Source organism: Phyllopteryx taeniolatus, chromosome 7, assembly GCF_024500385.1.
Source record: "Phyllopteryx taeniolatus isolate TA_2022b chromosome 7, UOR_Ptae_1.2, whole genome shotgun sequence".
Taxonomy (NCBI): domain Eukaryota; kingdom Metazoa; phylum Chordata; class Actinopteri; order Syngnathiformes; family Syngnathidae; genus Phyllopteryx; species Phyllopteryx taeniolatus.
Genome location: NC_084508.1, coordinates 8154379 through 8168456, shown reverse-complemented (window position 1 = coordinate 8168456; position 14078 = coordinate 8154379). Strand labels below are relative to the sequence as shown.

The following is a 14078-nucleotide window of genomic DNA, read 5'->3' as shown; positions in this document are numbered from 1 at the left end:
ACACATTTTAAGGGGGAGCGTCAACGACTCGCAGATTTTCATTCACTATTCGTGGTAGTTCCATATTACGAGGGAACACTGTACACTCATACCGATAATCGGACCAAATTTGTGCACCTCCTCCCCTTTGCAATCATAGGTCAGTGAAAACCTGATTATTGGATGTCCCTAAAAAAATGATCCTGAGTGATTATCCTGACTAACATTGTACTTCTACCACTTCAAATTCGCTAAATGGCACCAAATGTTTTACTCGGGTCAATGTTACAAAGCTAAATTTTAACATTGGCAAAATATGCAAATTATTTTTTCACACATAAGGGTTCACACTTGCTGACAAGCAGCCTTAAAAGATAACATATTGCACTGTCTGCTTACACAGTGGAATGGAAAGAAGCCATGGTCGATCAATAACCTCTTTATTGTGAAAATGAACGAACATTTGGATTTCGTTTCATACTGTATTTTTGAATGTACTTTTTATGTTGAACTGCGTAATGCGGGTGGAAATGTCACAAATGTGGTGGTTAAAATGTATTAACATTTAAAAAGTACACCCCCAAAAAAGGTTAAGTTAGGTTAATGTTCATATTTTTCAATGTTCATGTTATATGAAATATATGAATTGACTAAACAAGTGAAGTTCTGTTGATGGTTAAACATGCAGCGGGTCACTTTGCACCGTGACCGTTTCTGGCGTAAAATGTATGGGAAAAACAAAGGTCTAATTCAACAAAGGTATATATACATTTATAACACAAGGGAAAAAAGGATGGAGGTAAACATTTTTACAGAAAACAAAAGTCCAAGATGTACATGTACAATTCAAGTATAATTCTTTGGTTAAATACAAGTTGGCAAATGCTGGCAGGGCGATTTTACAGGGATTTCATTTATGGAAAGCATTACAACAAATACAACAAACAAACAAATATTTATATTTACTTTTGCTTTTTTGTGTACCTCAATAAATTACAATAAGGTAGAAACGTTTATTTAAGTAGTTCAAATAAATATTGTATCGTCAGTAAATACTTTTTGAATAATAAAAATCATTTCTTCTTGTTTGGCCTTTTTGCAATCTCTATCGTTGATATTCTATCTTATTTTGTTTACTTTGTCATTTTCATGTGCAATTTTATTCTATTAAATATTAAGGTAGACAATAGTTGCACAGTATTATTGCTCATAGGTTGTTGTACTGTGAAGCACTTTGTAACTGTTTTGAAAGGTACGATATAAATTAATTGGTTGCTATAATGTGATGCACTTTGTAAGAGTTTTGAAAGGCACTATATAAATTATTAATATTTCAATTTGAGATTGTAAATTTTCATTAGCTGTAAGCAAAATAATATTTAAAAAAAATCATTAACTACCGCTGTGTGTGTAGTGGAAACAGTAAATGAAGATTCAACTTTGAAATTGAACTACTGAAATAAATCTTTTTACAGAAAAATATTATTGAGAAACACTTGAATATGTACAGTGGTACCTTGACTAACAAGTTTAATTCGCTCGCAGAGGAAGCTTGTAACTCAACTTATACGAATAAGTTGGAACTAATAAAAATGCTATTAATCTGTTCCATGCCCCCAAAATACAAAGCATTTTTGGTTATGTTTTAATAAAGAAAAATAGCACCCTTGTATAAAAACATAAAACTGTAAAGACAAACTACTTTAATAAAGTTTCATTCCTGTACATACTCGAGTATTTGTGCGTTGGATGTGTCCCTTTAAGGGGCGTGGCCTAGTGCGTGACGTCGGGATGGCCAGTTGGTCTGCATGTGAGTGTGCTACAGCAGCTCCTTGCGAGTGTTCTCATTTTGTACTTGACTGTTTTTCCCGTTCAATCGACGGCTGAAAGTGCTTTGAATGCAAACAAATATATGTAGGGGAAAAAAAATAAAAAATAAAAAAAATCCAACCAAGTGATGGCTTGTACCGAGGAAAACTCACAAGTCAGGACATTCCTGTATGTCGTGTGCATAGAAGAAAAGAATGCTGAATTAATTGTCCGACTTGTCAGCGGAGCTGTTGTTGGACGTGCTCTGCGAAGTCGTCGTGACGTTGAGCGACGACGAGCTCCGCAGAGGCGAGATGGACACGCCTAGCCGGCGCATCTCCTGCATGGTCCTCTCGCTGGCAGCACACAAACAACCACACTGTTACCATACCGCTGCGGTATTTATTTATTGATTTGGTTAATCTTCCTCACACTAAGTGGAACCTCTAAGATCCAAACCCAATCTGTGGTCACCCTCCAATTTTGCTCTGATTTAGAAAGGAACGATTTGCCTGAGGAATTTTAACAAATTTTAAGTATCATTCTCTTGTCAAGAGTAAACATTTTAAAAAATGGGTACTCACCCTGAAATTTCATGACGACAAGTGATGGAGGCAGTGAATGACATCTCTCGTAAGTTCAATGTCCGTTGGTATCGTTACTATATTTTTCCTCTATGCCATCACACAACTTTGACCTTTGAGACCTATCGATTTGTTTTTATTTTACCTTTATGAATTAATATTTTTAAATCACATCATTTAAAAAATATACTTCAAAACATAATAAATGACTAAAAATACAAGTATATTTTTTTACTTTACAATTGTAATAATTGCATCAAATATTTAAAAAACAAAAATATAATTTGTATATCATTTTAAATAACATTTTAATTGAAGTGCTACATATGAGGAATGCATTATAATTATTATACATGTATAAAAACATTTTAGAACAGTTTTATATTCTATTTTTAATCGTATATATAGATTTGCTGTATTTTTTAAAAATGTATTTTTAGTTTTAATTATATTTTCAAATCGTTTTAATTTCGTTAAAATACATTTATAAATTCTTTATATAATTTGATATACATAAAAAAATAAATAGTTTATCCATATATCATTAAAAGTAAATACAAACATTTAAGGAATAATTTTTTTTATATTTAAGAATATTTTTTGAAATCACATATTACAGATTTGATATTTGTATTAAATATATACTTTTTATTTTTATAAATATATGTCTTCATTCTCATTATTTATTCAATGATATTTTGGGTGGTAGCGTGTGTGTAATACCGTCATTACTCACTTCTGGAAGCGCTCTGATGTCAACTGTCTGTTGAGGACGTCCATCTCTGCCTGCAGCTTAGAGACCTTCGTGCGGAGGTTGGACACGTCCCTGGCGTGCTCGGCGCTGTCGTAAGTAAGGCAACGGAAAAAATTTAATAAAATGCTCAAGTGACTTGTTCCGTACGCGAACGGGGCGGTCGGGGCCCTTACTTCTTGTTGTCGGCCAGGGTGAGCCTGTCGCGCAGGACCTTGAGCTCAGACTCCTTCTCGCTGGCCGTCAGGTGCGTCTGGATGTCCTTCTGGCGATTGGTGGACAGCAGCGTCTCCAGGTTGCGGACTGTCACTCGCTCGCTGGCCAGCTGCTTTTTCAGCAGCTCCGCTACAGAGCGCACGTCCTCCAGCTCTCCTTCCACCTGGGTGGGACCAAACTCAATTTTAGAAAGCTGGTGCTAGCCTGGTTTTGATGTCCACCTTTTTATTCAAAATCAGGAAATTATTTCAAATTGACTGCAGATAATGCACAGACAGAAATTGATTATGATGCAGTTGCTGGTTTGGTCTGTAATCTGTCAGAAAATGGGCAAAAATGTTGATCGTTTTTCAAAGTAAAAGATGTTTGTCTTATTTTGATTCAACACAAAGAATCAGTCTGCTTTCATGGAGGATTACAGAAATCTGAGAATATTTATTGTTGAGAGGGAGAAATTCTCATGATTGACACAATTTTAAGTTAAACAAGGCCTCCAAATGATTCATGGACTATAAAAATAGTACGCACGGAAATTAGCTGGGATGCATAAAGTGCGATCAACACTGTAATATCTGTGACTTTGAGTGTGTGTGGCTTGAAAAGGCGGGGCCTGGTGAGCGATGTGGGACTGACTTCGACGCAGAGCGACGCGAGTCTGCAGTAACATTAGCCCGTGTGGGAAAATGATCACTGTGAAGCTTCGAGGCAGAGATTTTGCTTTGACTTTTTTGATACAGGGGTCCCTTGAGTTTAATTTGTCCTGTAACCATGCTTACAGCTCAAAAGCACATTTCAAATCATTTTTCTCCATGAAAATGAATGGAAATGCCATTATTTCGTTGCAGCTTTCTACCCCAAAACGTCTTGTAATGTGTATTTTAATGAGGAAAAATAGCACTCAATAATGTTGTGCTTGATAAAAACACAGTGATGACAATTAAATAGAATGTAAAGTATTGAACCAAGTATGTCACTTTGAAGCTCCTTTTGGGATGCCTGCCTTGGCCACCTGGGGGCAGTATAACAGGCTTACGGATTGACAGGAGACAGATAAAAGGTCACAACACTTCCGCAGTACTATTAGTCGTTCTTCACAAGAGTATAAAGAATATAAACCCCGTGAGTATTGTTACATTATCTTTCTAAATGTGTTGCTCCACCGAGTGGGTTCAAATAGAGTGCCCAGAAAAATCAACGCAATGAAGTGGAGAACATGCAAACTCCACATAGGAAGGCTGAAGCTGAGATTTGAAGACCAGGAGCTCGGAACCGTGAGGCACGGGCGCAAACCACTAGGGCGCCGTGCTGACGCCGAGAGGCCTCGCTCACCCTCTCGAGCTCCATGCTTTTGGACGTAACGTGTCGCGCAGTGAGATCCTTGGCCGATTCTAGCTTGACGCATAACTCCCTGACGGTGGCCAAGTCGGAGACGAGCGACGCATTCTCCTCCTGGACCCTTCGCAGCTCCTCCTCGAGTCGGGCCATGGCTCGGGCCAGCGACGACACTTTGTCCTCGTATGCTTGCAGGGCTTGCACATGCTAGAGCAAAAGCAATACAATTCAAAATGATACGACCTTTTAAATGTATTTCCAGTACCTGAGATTGTGTTTCTCACCTGCTGAATCTCGCGCTTCTGGTGGCCGACGGCTTCGAGCAGGTGCCGGCGTTCCGTGTCGGACGAGAGGAGGTCCAGGCGGACGGAGTTCTTGAGCTCCTCGAACTGCTGCAGCCGGTGCTCGCGCTCCTGCACGTCCGAGAGGGCTGTGCGGAAGCGCGCTAGCAGGTCCAGGTTCTCCTGATCCTGCGTGGCCAACCCAAGTCACAGTCAGCTGACACTTTACAAGTGGCGATCTCTTCTGATTCCGGTCGCTAATTGGGCCATGGCTTTTTGAACCAATTGGAGAGTTTTAAAGGGGTTTGCTGGCACAGTCTGCTAAAGCAGGGTCGAGTGGAGCCCTGCTCCGAATAGCAAAAATCTGCGATCCAACTCGTACATTTGCTAAGCCACCAAGTTGCTTAGTGATGCAGTGAACATGACCGGATTGCCACTGTTTAACACACAAGCCACAGTCAAGCGTTTTAGGAAATAAATGCAAAAATACCAACCTAGCCCGATGTATAGCTAATGCACACACCCATAACAATATGGGCAGGAACAAATGCAAGTAAAGAGCAACGTTTAGCTTGATTTTCTATCACTACAGTACTGTAGTTAAAAAGAGAATCACAAAGAATTCTGGGAAACGACAGGATCTGCCTGCCCTAATTCCCAAAACGCTTCGCGCTCCCTACACCGCCGTGGCCGTCAGTGTGATGCACAGTGCCTAACGGTTTAGCCAGGAAGTCACCCGTCTTTAGCATGGGTTGATGTTCATGTCACTCAAGCAGAGCACAGCTGCCTTTTTAAGGCATGTGCTCGTATAGAGTGTGTCGATGGCAACCTCATTTGGACAAATAGAATACCTGCACGTCTCAAAAGTATCACTTAAAATTTAATTACATATATGAAACTTGTAAATTTATAATACAGGAAATAACTGGCCTCTCCTTCACGGATTGTGTCTATTGTGCGGGCTTTGTTGACGGTAAATGAGGGATTCTAAGATGATTCTGATTACTGTAATAGAAGCGCCTTCACTCATCTCAACATAGTTCAGTGGTAACAAGATGCCACAAGATCGCACCAAAGCACAATTTTTATATTGGAAAGGGCTTTGGCCTGAACACAAAAAGAGCGACTAATCTGTTTATCCCCAATATCCATTTTTCTATTTTTATTTATCTTTACGACAACACGCTGTGTGCTGAAGCAATACCTCAAATTTCCCCTGATCTTAAATCTCAATGTTATATGTCGCACCCCTTAAAAAAAGGAGATGGCTACTCATCATAAAGGGGCTATCCATTGATAAAACTGAAATGTCACATTTTTAAAGAAATGACCGGAGATGTTAAAAAACATTGTGCATGTACCCCGCTCAAGAGAGAATTACAATAATGTGTGTACAGCATTTTTCTCTTGCCTTTGTCTTCAACAGGTTCTCAACCCTGGCCACTGTGGCGATGTAAGAATGCACTCTCAGTTTCAGCTCGTCGCGCTCGCGTAAGGCCTCCCCCATCTCCGCATGGACCGCCTAGACGAGACAACGGAAGCAGAACTCGGTGTTCACGCTCGGCTTTTCAAACGTGACGGAATAATGCGTTCCTTACTTGGTTCTCCCTGGTCATGGTGGTCAGGTCGTCCTGAAGATTCCTCTTCTCCCTGGCTGTGATCTCTCTGGTTTTCCGCAGTCCCGCGAGCTCCATCTGAGCGTCGTCTAACTGTTTCCTCAGACTGGCCAGCTCCCTCTCACGGCTGTTGAGCGCTCCCTGCAGTTGACTGAGACACAAACGCGGCGGATCACGCGCGGTCTCATTAAGTGTAGTGGAGCATAAAAAAAGGAATTCAAGTCTACTCACCACATAGATTTGTCCATTGCGGTGACCGCGAGCCTCACATCTTCAAGGGTCTTTGCCTAAAAGAAGAAAATGACGTGTTACGGTGCATTTGTAGCCATAGCGACTATTATGACGTAACGTCACGGGGCAGTGGCGTATACTTTCTCGCGGGAGTTCCCTCCCCCACTGTATAAGTACAAAGCGACGTCATTTTGTTTGGCTATAGTGCTCAGTCGGGAGTTAGCTGTGCTTAGCTTCCATAACAAGGCCCATTTAGCATTGCAGCGTGCAGTTAGCAAGATAACGATAGCTATACCCCGATAATGCGTCTTTGTTGGATGCCTCATTTTACAGAACAGTTCAGTGACATTTTTTAAGCTGCCAAAAAATTAGGACCATGCGAAGGCTTGTAGGAAAGTAGTATTTGGTGTCAAGGAAGTACAGTATTTCAGGGAGGAGCTATGTTTAGCCTGGGTTAATCAACAAAGCCAGATACAGAGATTTGGTCGCGCTACCTTGTTTTCAAGTTCCTCCTGAAGGACAACCATCTTCTCCGTCTTCTGATCCACCTCATCCAGTAGACCGTCCTTCTCCTTATCCAGCGCAGAGAAGGAGATCCGAAGAACCTCGGCCTCCTGCTTGTGCTTGGACACCTGCTGACGCAGCACCCCTGCGAGACAAAACCACAGAAATCAGGTGGCCGAGTCATCCATCCATCCATCCATTTTCTGAGCCGCTTCTCCTCACGCGGGTCGCGGGCGTGCTGGAGCCCATCCCAGCTGTCATCGGGCAGGAGGCGGGGTACACCCTCAACTGGTTGCCAGCCAATCGCAGGGCACATACAAACAAACAACCATTCGCGCTCACAGTCACACCTACGGGCAATTTAGAGTCTCCAATGAATGCATGTTTTCGGGATGTGGGAGGAAACCGGAGCACGGGGAGAACATGCAAACTCCACACAGGCGGGGCCGGGGATTGAACCCGGGTCCTCAGAGCTGTGAGGCTGACGCTCTAACCAGTCGGCCAGCGTGCCGCCCGTGGCCGTGTCATTTAAAATAAATAAATGAGAACAGCAAAAAATAGTCACCCATTGTCTCGTTCTGTATTTCCGTCTGTTCTCGAGCGGCACGCAGCTCGGTGGTCTTTACAGACAGCTTGTGTTGGAGGTCGGAGAGCTCCTGCTGCATCTGCTCCTGCTGCAGCCTGACATACAGAAACAATACACCAATGTTTAGTCAAGAAATGTATTTTGTATTTTTTCCCGTTTATCTGACAAAATTATTTTCAAATTTCAAAAATGCCCAAAACGGGTGCTTCAAACCAAAATGGCCGACAAATTTCGAGCATTGGTGCTTGAGACTTTTTCGTGCGTCTCGTTATGATAGACACGTCTACCCAATTTTGTGTCAATTGGTGAAACGGTTGCCGAGGGCTAATTTATTTATCAAACGTTCTTGTGGTCACTTCCGTCGTCGTGTTTAAGCCCCCTAAAATATGAACATTTTCACTAGGCTACAACATGCCCGCAAAAACTGGTTTAAGTTTTCAAGCATTTTCTGTTTTGTAAAAATAAAGACATCCTCTCTGGTAAACACCTCACCTAATAAATGCCTAACATGGAACTACAGTGTATTTTGTAAACAAACCTCAGAGCCAAAGATGCTTTCCTGTATTGCGCCGCCTCCTCTGCGTTTTGAAGCAGAGCGCTCGACTGAACGTCCAGCTTCTGCTCCATGTCCCGCTTGCTGTCCTTCAGCGCAAAGAGCTGTGAGCGCAGCTCCAAGTTCTCCTGTTCCACCTTTGCGCCACAACGAACAAAGTCAACAGGTTTTTAATAGAATGTGCAGTAAATTCAGAAGTAGAGTCTAGGTTTTTTTTTTTTTTTTTTTCTAGCTTTACATTAAGGTTATTCAGGGTTCCTATCCAAGACGAGCTCAAACAAACATTCGGCAAAAACGACGCTTGGTGTGTTAAATTACGTACGTGGTGAATGCCATTCTGCATGTCAAGAATCCTCTGTTCCTGCCCATGTCCATTTGGGAGAGCGGAAGTCTGGCCAACCTAATGAAAAAGAGGTCAATCTAGTACAAAATCAAGCAAGTTACGCACATACTAATAATCTCGCCAAATTCAAGCTTTTTTTTCTTCTCTTTTGGTCAAAGGCGTCACAATGTCGCGAAAATATTATCCTCACTTGCGATTCAAACTCATAGCACTGAAATGTACAAACCTTAAATTCCTCCATCAATAAGTCCCTTTCTGCCCTAACCTGCAGAATTTTACTTTCTGCAAGCCTGAGCTCCTCTTTCAGGTTCAAGACGTCATCCGATGAGCTCGAGCTTTGCCAGGCGTCCTGCAGCTGCTCTTGCGCCTGAATAAACAACTGATTTCAAGAGGTCCAAAGCAAATCTAGATATCTGAGGGGGTTCAGGCTTTTCACCTGGTAAAACATGGCTTTGAAGTGGTCTCTCTCAGCGCTGAGGGCTTTCACGTTGGTCTGGATGTCCTCGGTATGCTCCTCCACTTCCTGCAGAACCGCCTTCAGCTCGTCTCGCTCCTTCACCAAAGCGAGCATGTCGGCCTCGGCGACGCCTCCCTGAGAAACGGCAACGAGTTCAAACTTTGGTCTTCAGTGAACCCCAGTTCATTGCGGGTGATACATTCCAGACCCACCCACTATAGGTGGGAATCTGCAATATAGAGAGACAATATAAAAAAAAATAATAATAATTTTTTTTTTAGTACGAGATAACCCCTCCCACAGCCTTAAATTCAAATTTGATTTGATTTAGAGATTTGAAGACAAATAGCATAATCTTAAAATGAACTTGAAAGTGCGCAAGCACTGGGGGTGGGAGGCGGTCAGAGTGGGAATTATGTGCTCCCTCTTTCATGTTCCAGTTAAGCAGCTTTTTGGGCCAACTGGAGACATTTGAGGCAGGACTGGCTGACTCCAAAGTAAAGTGCATTACAGTTATGCAGCTGAGACGTGAGCCACAGATTTCCGCAATAATCTCACCCTGACTACATTGCCTCCAGGACTCCTGCTCCGGACCGGACTACGAACGGGGCTGCCGCTTGCTCGGACTCGTCTGCTGCGTTCGGCTTCCTGGCGATAGCGCTCCCGCTCCTCCTCCAGACTCTTAACGAAGGCGTCCAGGCGCGACGGCGAGCGTTCCCTTCCGCAGACGCCGTGTTTGGCTCGCATAGCCTCCAGCTCCAGCACCATGTCTTTGTCTAGATCGAAGGTACATACCGGAGAGAGATGAAAATTTCAGGAATATCGTAACCAAAATGATTACGATCATTGATGCTACAACAATGCTGTTAGAAGAAATCTCAGATATATACCCTGTTTTTTTTTTTGTTGACCAGAATTAGTGACATAATCTAAATTTGAAACTATAATATGAACCGTTTGAATTGATATCACGATTTAAACCTGAACTAGAATTTCCTCATGATCTTACCTGCAGACATCATCTTCTCAACTTTGTCCTGCAATCTGCTTTTCTCCGCCTCCAGAACTTCCAGCGTTCCCTCCAATTTCTCGTTCTGCCTTCGGAGTTCCAGCAGCTGCTCTTCAAAAGAGCCTTTGTCAAAGTCCCGCTCAGAAAGTTCCTGGGATACCAACAAATGAGGCTACCGTAAATCCCAAGTAGTAGCGCTGGGTTGAAATAATCTAACAAGATTGAGACTATTGAGGATCTTTAATTTACATTACACTAGATACTCACTGCTGTTATTTTTTTAAGATTCTCCTCCAATTCTTCAATGACTTCTTGTTGACTTCGAATGACTTCCTGTGTAGTGGGGACACACAAAAAAAAGTTGGGGCACCCGTGAGTCAACGTCCTACTGTATTTGTATAGAAGTAACTTTTCAGTCTCCTTTTAAAAGCTTTAACCAGTAACTTCAGATGTCACATGCTTACTTTATTATCTCGCAACTCCACGTCGGCCATTTCCAGCACTCGCTCCTTATCCATCTCCATCCGCTGGGCCAGGCCGTCGATGTGTGTGAGTTCCTGACACAGTTCAAAGTTCTTCAAGGAGAGGTCGGCCACTTCGTTGGAGGACTTGTGCTGCAGTCCCTCCACCTCCTGCTCCAGTGTTTTGTTGCTCTCTTGGAGGTACTCGACCTAGGTGACGAAACGTGACTTTTTAGCAGACACAACGGCCAAAACGGTGTCTGATGTTTCTTCAGGAAATGCCGCGGTCACCTGAAGGTTGAGTTGAGCGATCAGTTTCTCATTGCTGACGTTCTGAGCCTCCAAAGAGACGACATCACGAGGTCGCCCTCCATGAAGCGCACGGTTCAGACGCTCAATCTCTTTGTCCCTCTCGCCAATCTAGAAGAAAATGTCGGATAAGTACGCTTTAATAAATGTAAATTAAACATTATTTGATGATATAAAGTACAGGTTACTTACTTGAGTATTTAAGAGTTGAATACATTCGTGGGTATTGTCCAGCTCAGATTGAACTTTTGTGATTTCATCCTGCAGCTCAAGAATCCTACAAAATGGCAGGTAATTAAAGGAGTCATGTTAAGAATTATCCCCCCCCCCCCCCCCACACACACACACACCATTTAAAACGGCTGTCTTATTAACATGTCTGTACTTTCATCTTGTTTACACCCCATTTATTTTTTTTTAGCCTCACTGAAATGACCTCATTTCCAGAGGGACGTCCCTGTCTCATGCAAATAAGCCACTGCTCACCCCGCCCCTCCAACTGCCGGGCCTATTGCAAGTATGGAGGTTGCGTCGAGGCGGGTGGCTACTTACTAAACTAGAGTGCGATTAAAAGCGTGAACTGTATTTTCACTTGTGGAGGCAGCACTTCATCTCCAAGCTGCCGAATTACACACTGACGAACCAGTTAGCTAATGGCTAATAACATTAACCTACGATGAAACAGCAGCTCTGTCTGCGATGTCGGCTTTGCCATGTTACTGCTTCAGTGCAGTCCGACCAAAAGTTTGAAAATGGCGACTCTTCACCCAGCCTATCCACCAAATCGTGGGATCATTTTGACGAGAGGACGGTACAATGTGAATAGCGAGGGACAGGCAACGAGTCCACCAATAATTGACAGTGACAGGTTTATAATTTTCTTATAGATTCCAAAAGGTGGCAGCAAAGCACTGCTTTTATATTAGACAAGGCAATGGGCTGTTTCAATGAAGCGCCTCGCGTCACCCTTCTGCAAAATTCCTTGGCACCAAGATGCCACAAGATGGTGTTAAAGCATTATTTTTATTTTAGACAGTGCTTTGGCCAGAGTTTTTCAGCAAATAACATTGTTGAATTCCAGAAACAAATTAGCAAATTGATGAATCCAAAAGGGAGCGAATCACAAATATGGAAGGGAACACTGAATTATGTAAATTAGCCCGACTTCATCACAATTCAGCAAAATTCAGAAGGGCTCGCTTCGACACATTTTGGAATCAGGATTTGCTCACGAAGGATTGACTTGGCTGTGTAATTTCACATGACTGGGTGGACAAGAACTCCAGAGACTATTTGTAGACAAGCAAATAAAACATAATTAGCAACCTGTTATCAGCCAGTTGCAGGAGATCTGCTATATACGGATCGTCAGGCTGGGCCACGGGATATCCGGATGTCTCGGGAGGAGGGATCAGCTCGTCAATCTGCAATCTCTGACGTCGGAAAGCGATGCTGCGCTTTTTCCCACCTGGTAAAAACACGACAAGACTTTCATTCAGCACATAGGTGCAAAAAGTCTGGACAGCCCTCAGGTTTAGCCATTACCTGGGGTCTGCACCACTGCTTGTAAGTTCTTCTCCTGCAGCTGCAGGATGCGCTCGGCTTTGGCTCTGCCGTCCTTCTCCAGGCAGCGGACCTTGTGCGCGTACTGATTGTTCAGGAACTTCAGGTCGCACGCGTCATGGTCCAGTTTTCTGATGCGGGTTTTCAGCTCTGAAACGAGGTAGGTGGACATTTCTGAAATGAATGGATACACGCCTTCTCATCACTTCTTACCTCTGGTGATATGGTCCATCTCCTCCTTCGCCTTGAGGAGCGCAAGGTGAAGCTGGTTGTTCTCCTTGACCAGCCTTGCATTATCTGCCCTGTAGGGCTCCAGGAGGACGTCACAGTTTTGGCTCTCTTTCTCTGACTTTGCTGAAAGTTTTGCATTGCGCAGGCTTTCGGTCGTGTGGACCAGATCGCTGGAAAAAAAAAAGATGAGTGGTTGTCATTGTGGTGGGCTGACCGGAAACTTTACGGAAATGTTCACTCCCTTGCATGTGGAGGAAAAGTCGGTGTGTTATACCTAAAAAGCTTCTCGACGAGCGGCAGGTTTTCAATCCCCAAAGGATACATGTAGCCCAGCTGGTCCAGACGCCTCCTCAAGTTGACGAATTTCCTCTCCGCGATGCTCTCCATGACTCTTAATACATATTTAAGAGTGGGGGGGCACAATACACAGCGCGGAGACTTTAGCCAAAGAGTTAAACTACCACAAATATGATTTAAAGGGCGGAAATGAAGCCAGTTTGCCAGCTAGCGTCGAGCTAGCTAACATTAGCTACAAGTTAGCAATATATTTTGGGATCTTTTTCTCAGCCTGTTCGCTCACCACAGCAATACAATATAATTAATTTTAACACGAAAGTATTGATAAAATGTCAACTTTTATCCCAACTTACCTCCTTTAGGCGGAAGGAAGCACTTTTGTCTGACAGCTACGACAATTTAGCACCACATAAATGGACGCGACCGTGGCAACCGAACCATTATAGGAGCAAATGCTATATCAATAAATATTATATTAAAAGCAAATGCCGAAAGAGAAAGTTTGAAAATAGCGCCGATGACCTCAGGTTTGCATTCGTCACCATGGAGGTAAGGAAACAAAGAAGGGGGCGCGCGTTATGCTCACCAGCGTCGCCCGCGTACACATGCTCCGGGAGGGCGGTGTCGAACAACAGCAGACGACCTACATTTACAGCCTAAATTCGAATATCTGTCCCATTAAATTTGATCAATTAATTGATTATGATCTATGATCTACATTTTGTAGCGTTTCTCCTAGCTGCAATGCGTTCAAGTTCATATGTGGATTATTTACTAACTTCAATTTGACGGGGAATCAGATTTTAGCCTCAGTATGTGTTGCCATGTCAATGTAATCTGCCAAGGTCCGTCACCATCAGTCGTGCTGGTTGATGTAATAGGAACTCCACAGTTTTAGCAAATGGGACATTTCCATCAGGACTGATGATTTGTGCACATTAATACATTAAATAATCATCATCTCCA

General features: G+C 43.0%; 2 protein-coding genes across 11 annotated transcripts in view; one reads left to right on the top strand and one right to left on the bottom strand.

The window, feature by feature from the left end:
- The window catches only part of LOC133480888 (centrosomal protein of 135 kDa-like), a 43185-nt gene extending 42623 nt beyond the window's left edge, over positions 1–562 (top strand). For all 9 annotated transcript variants that reach the window (XM_061779586.1, XM_061779585.1, XM_061779579.1 and 6 more), the window contains one exon: positions 1–562. This exon is cut by the window's left edge and continues 324 nt beyond it. The gene's annotated coding sequence lies outside the window, so the exon portion shown is untranslated.
- Positions 563–734: 172 nt separating this feature from the next.
- cep135 (centrosomal protein 135) lies at positions 735–13806 on the bottom strand. 2 transcript variants are annotated; one of them, XM_061779591.1, is made up of 25 exons: positions 13699–13806; positions 13090–13206; positions 12798–12985; positions 12567–12734; positions 12348–12489; positions 11214–11298; positions 11004–11132; positions 10716–10922; positions 10519–10584; positions 10252–10402; positions 9801–10018; positions 9222–9377; positions 9012–9152; positions 8765–8842; positions 8428–8579; positions 7869–7984; positions 7294–7448; positions 6800–6855; positions 6551–6719; positions 6364–6474; positions 4956–5141; positions 4669–4878; positions 3300–3502; positions 3109–3213; positions 735–2144 (listed from the first exon to the last, which is right to left on the bottom strand). In XM_061779591.1, exons 2-25 carry the CDS (start codon positions 13200–13202, stop codon positions 2012–2014), a joined length of 3438 nt encoding a protein of 1145 aa, XP_061635575.1. In that variant the 5' UTR covers positions 13203–13206; positions 13699–13806; the 3' UTR covers positions 735–2011. The 2 variants fall into 2 exon arrangements, with proteins under 2 accessions (XP_061635575.1, XP_061635576.1); XM_061779592.1 differs by lacking the exon at positions 13699–13806 and adding an exon at positions 13466–13683 and having other exon boundaries at positions 13090–13204.
- Between the last annotated feature and the right edge of the window lie 272 nt (positions 13807–14078).

Excerpts from the sequence above, each read along its gene's own strand:
- cep135 (XM_061779591.1), bottom strand. The coding sequence starts at position 13,202 with ATGGAGAGCATCGCGGAGAGGAAATTCGTCAACTTGAGGAGGCGTCTG. Across the intron at positions 5,142-6,363 it reads AGAACCTGTTGAAGACAAAG|GATCAGGAGAACCTGGACCT; the intron begins GCAAGAGAAAAA and ends TTGGCCACGCAG. Across the intron at positions 3,503-4,668 it reads AAAGCATGGAGCTCGAGAGG|GTGGAAGGAGAGCTGGAGGA; the intron begins GTGAGCGAGGCC and ends GGTCCCACCCAG.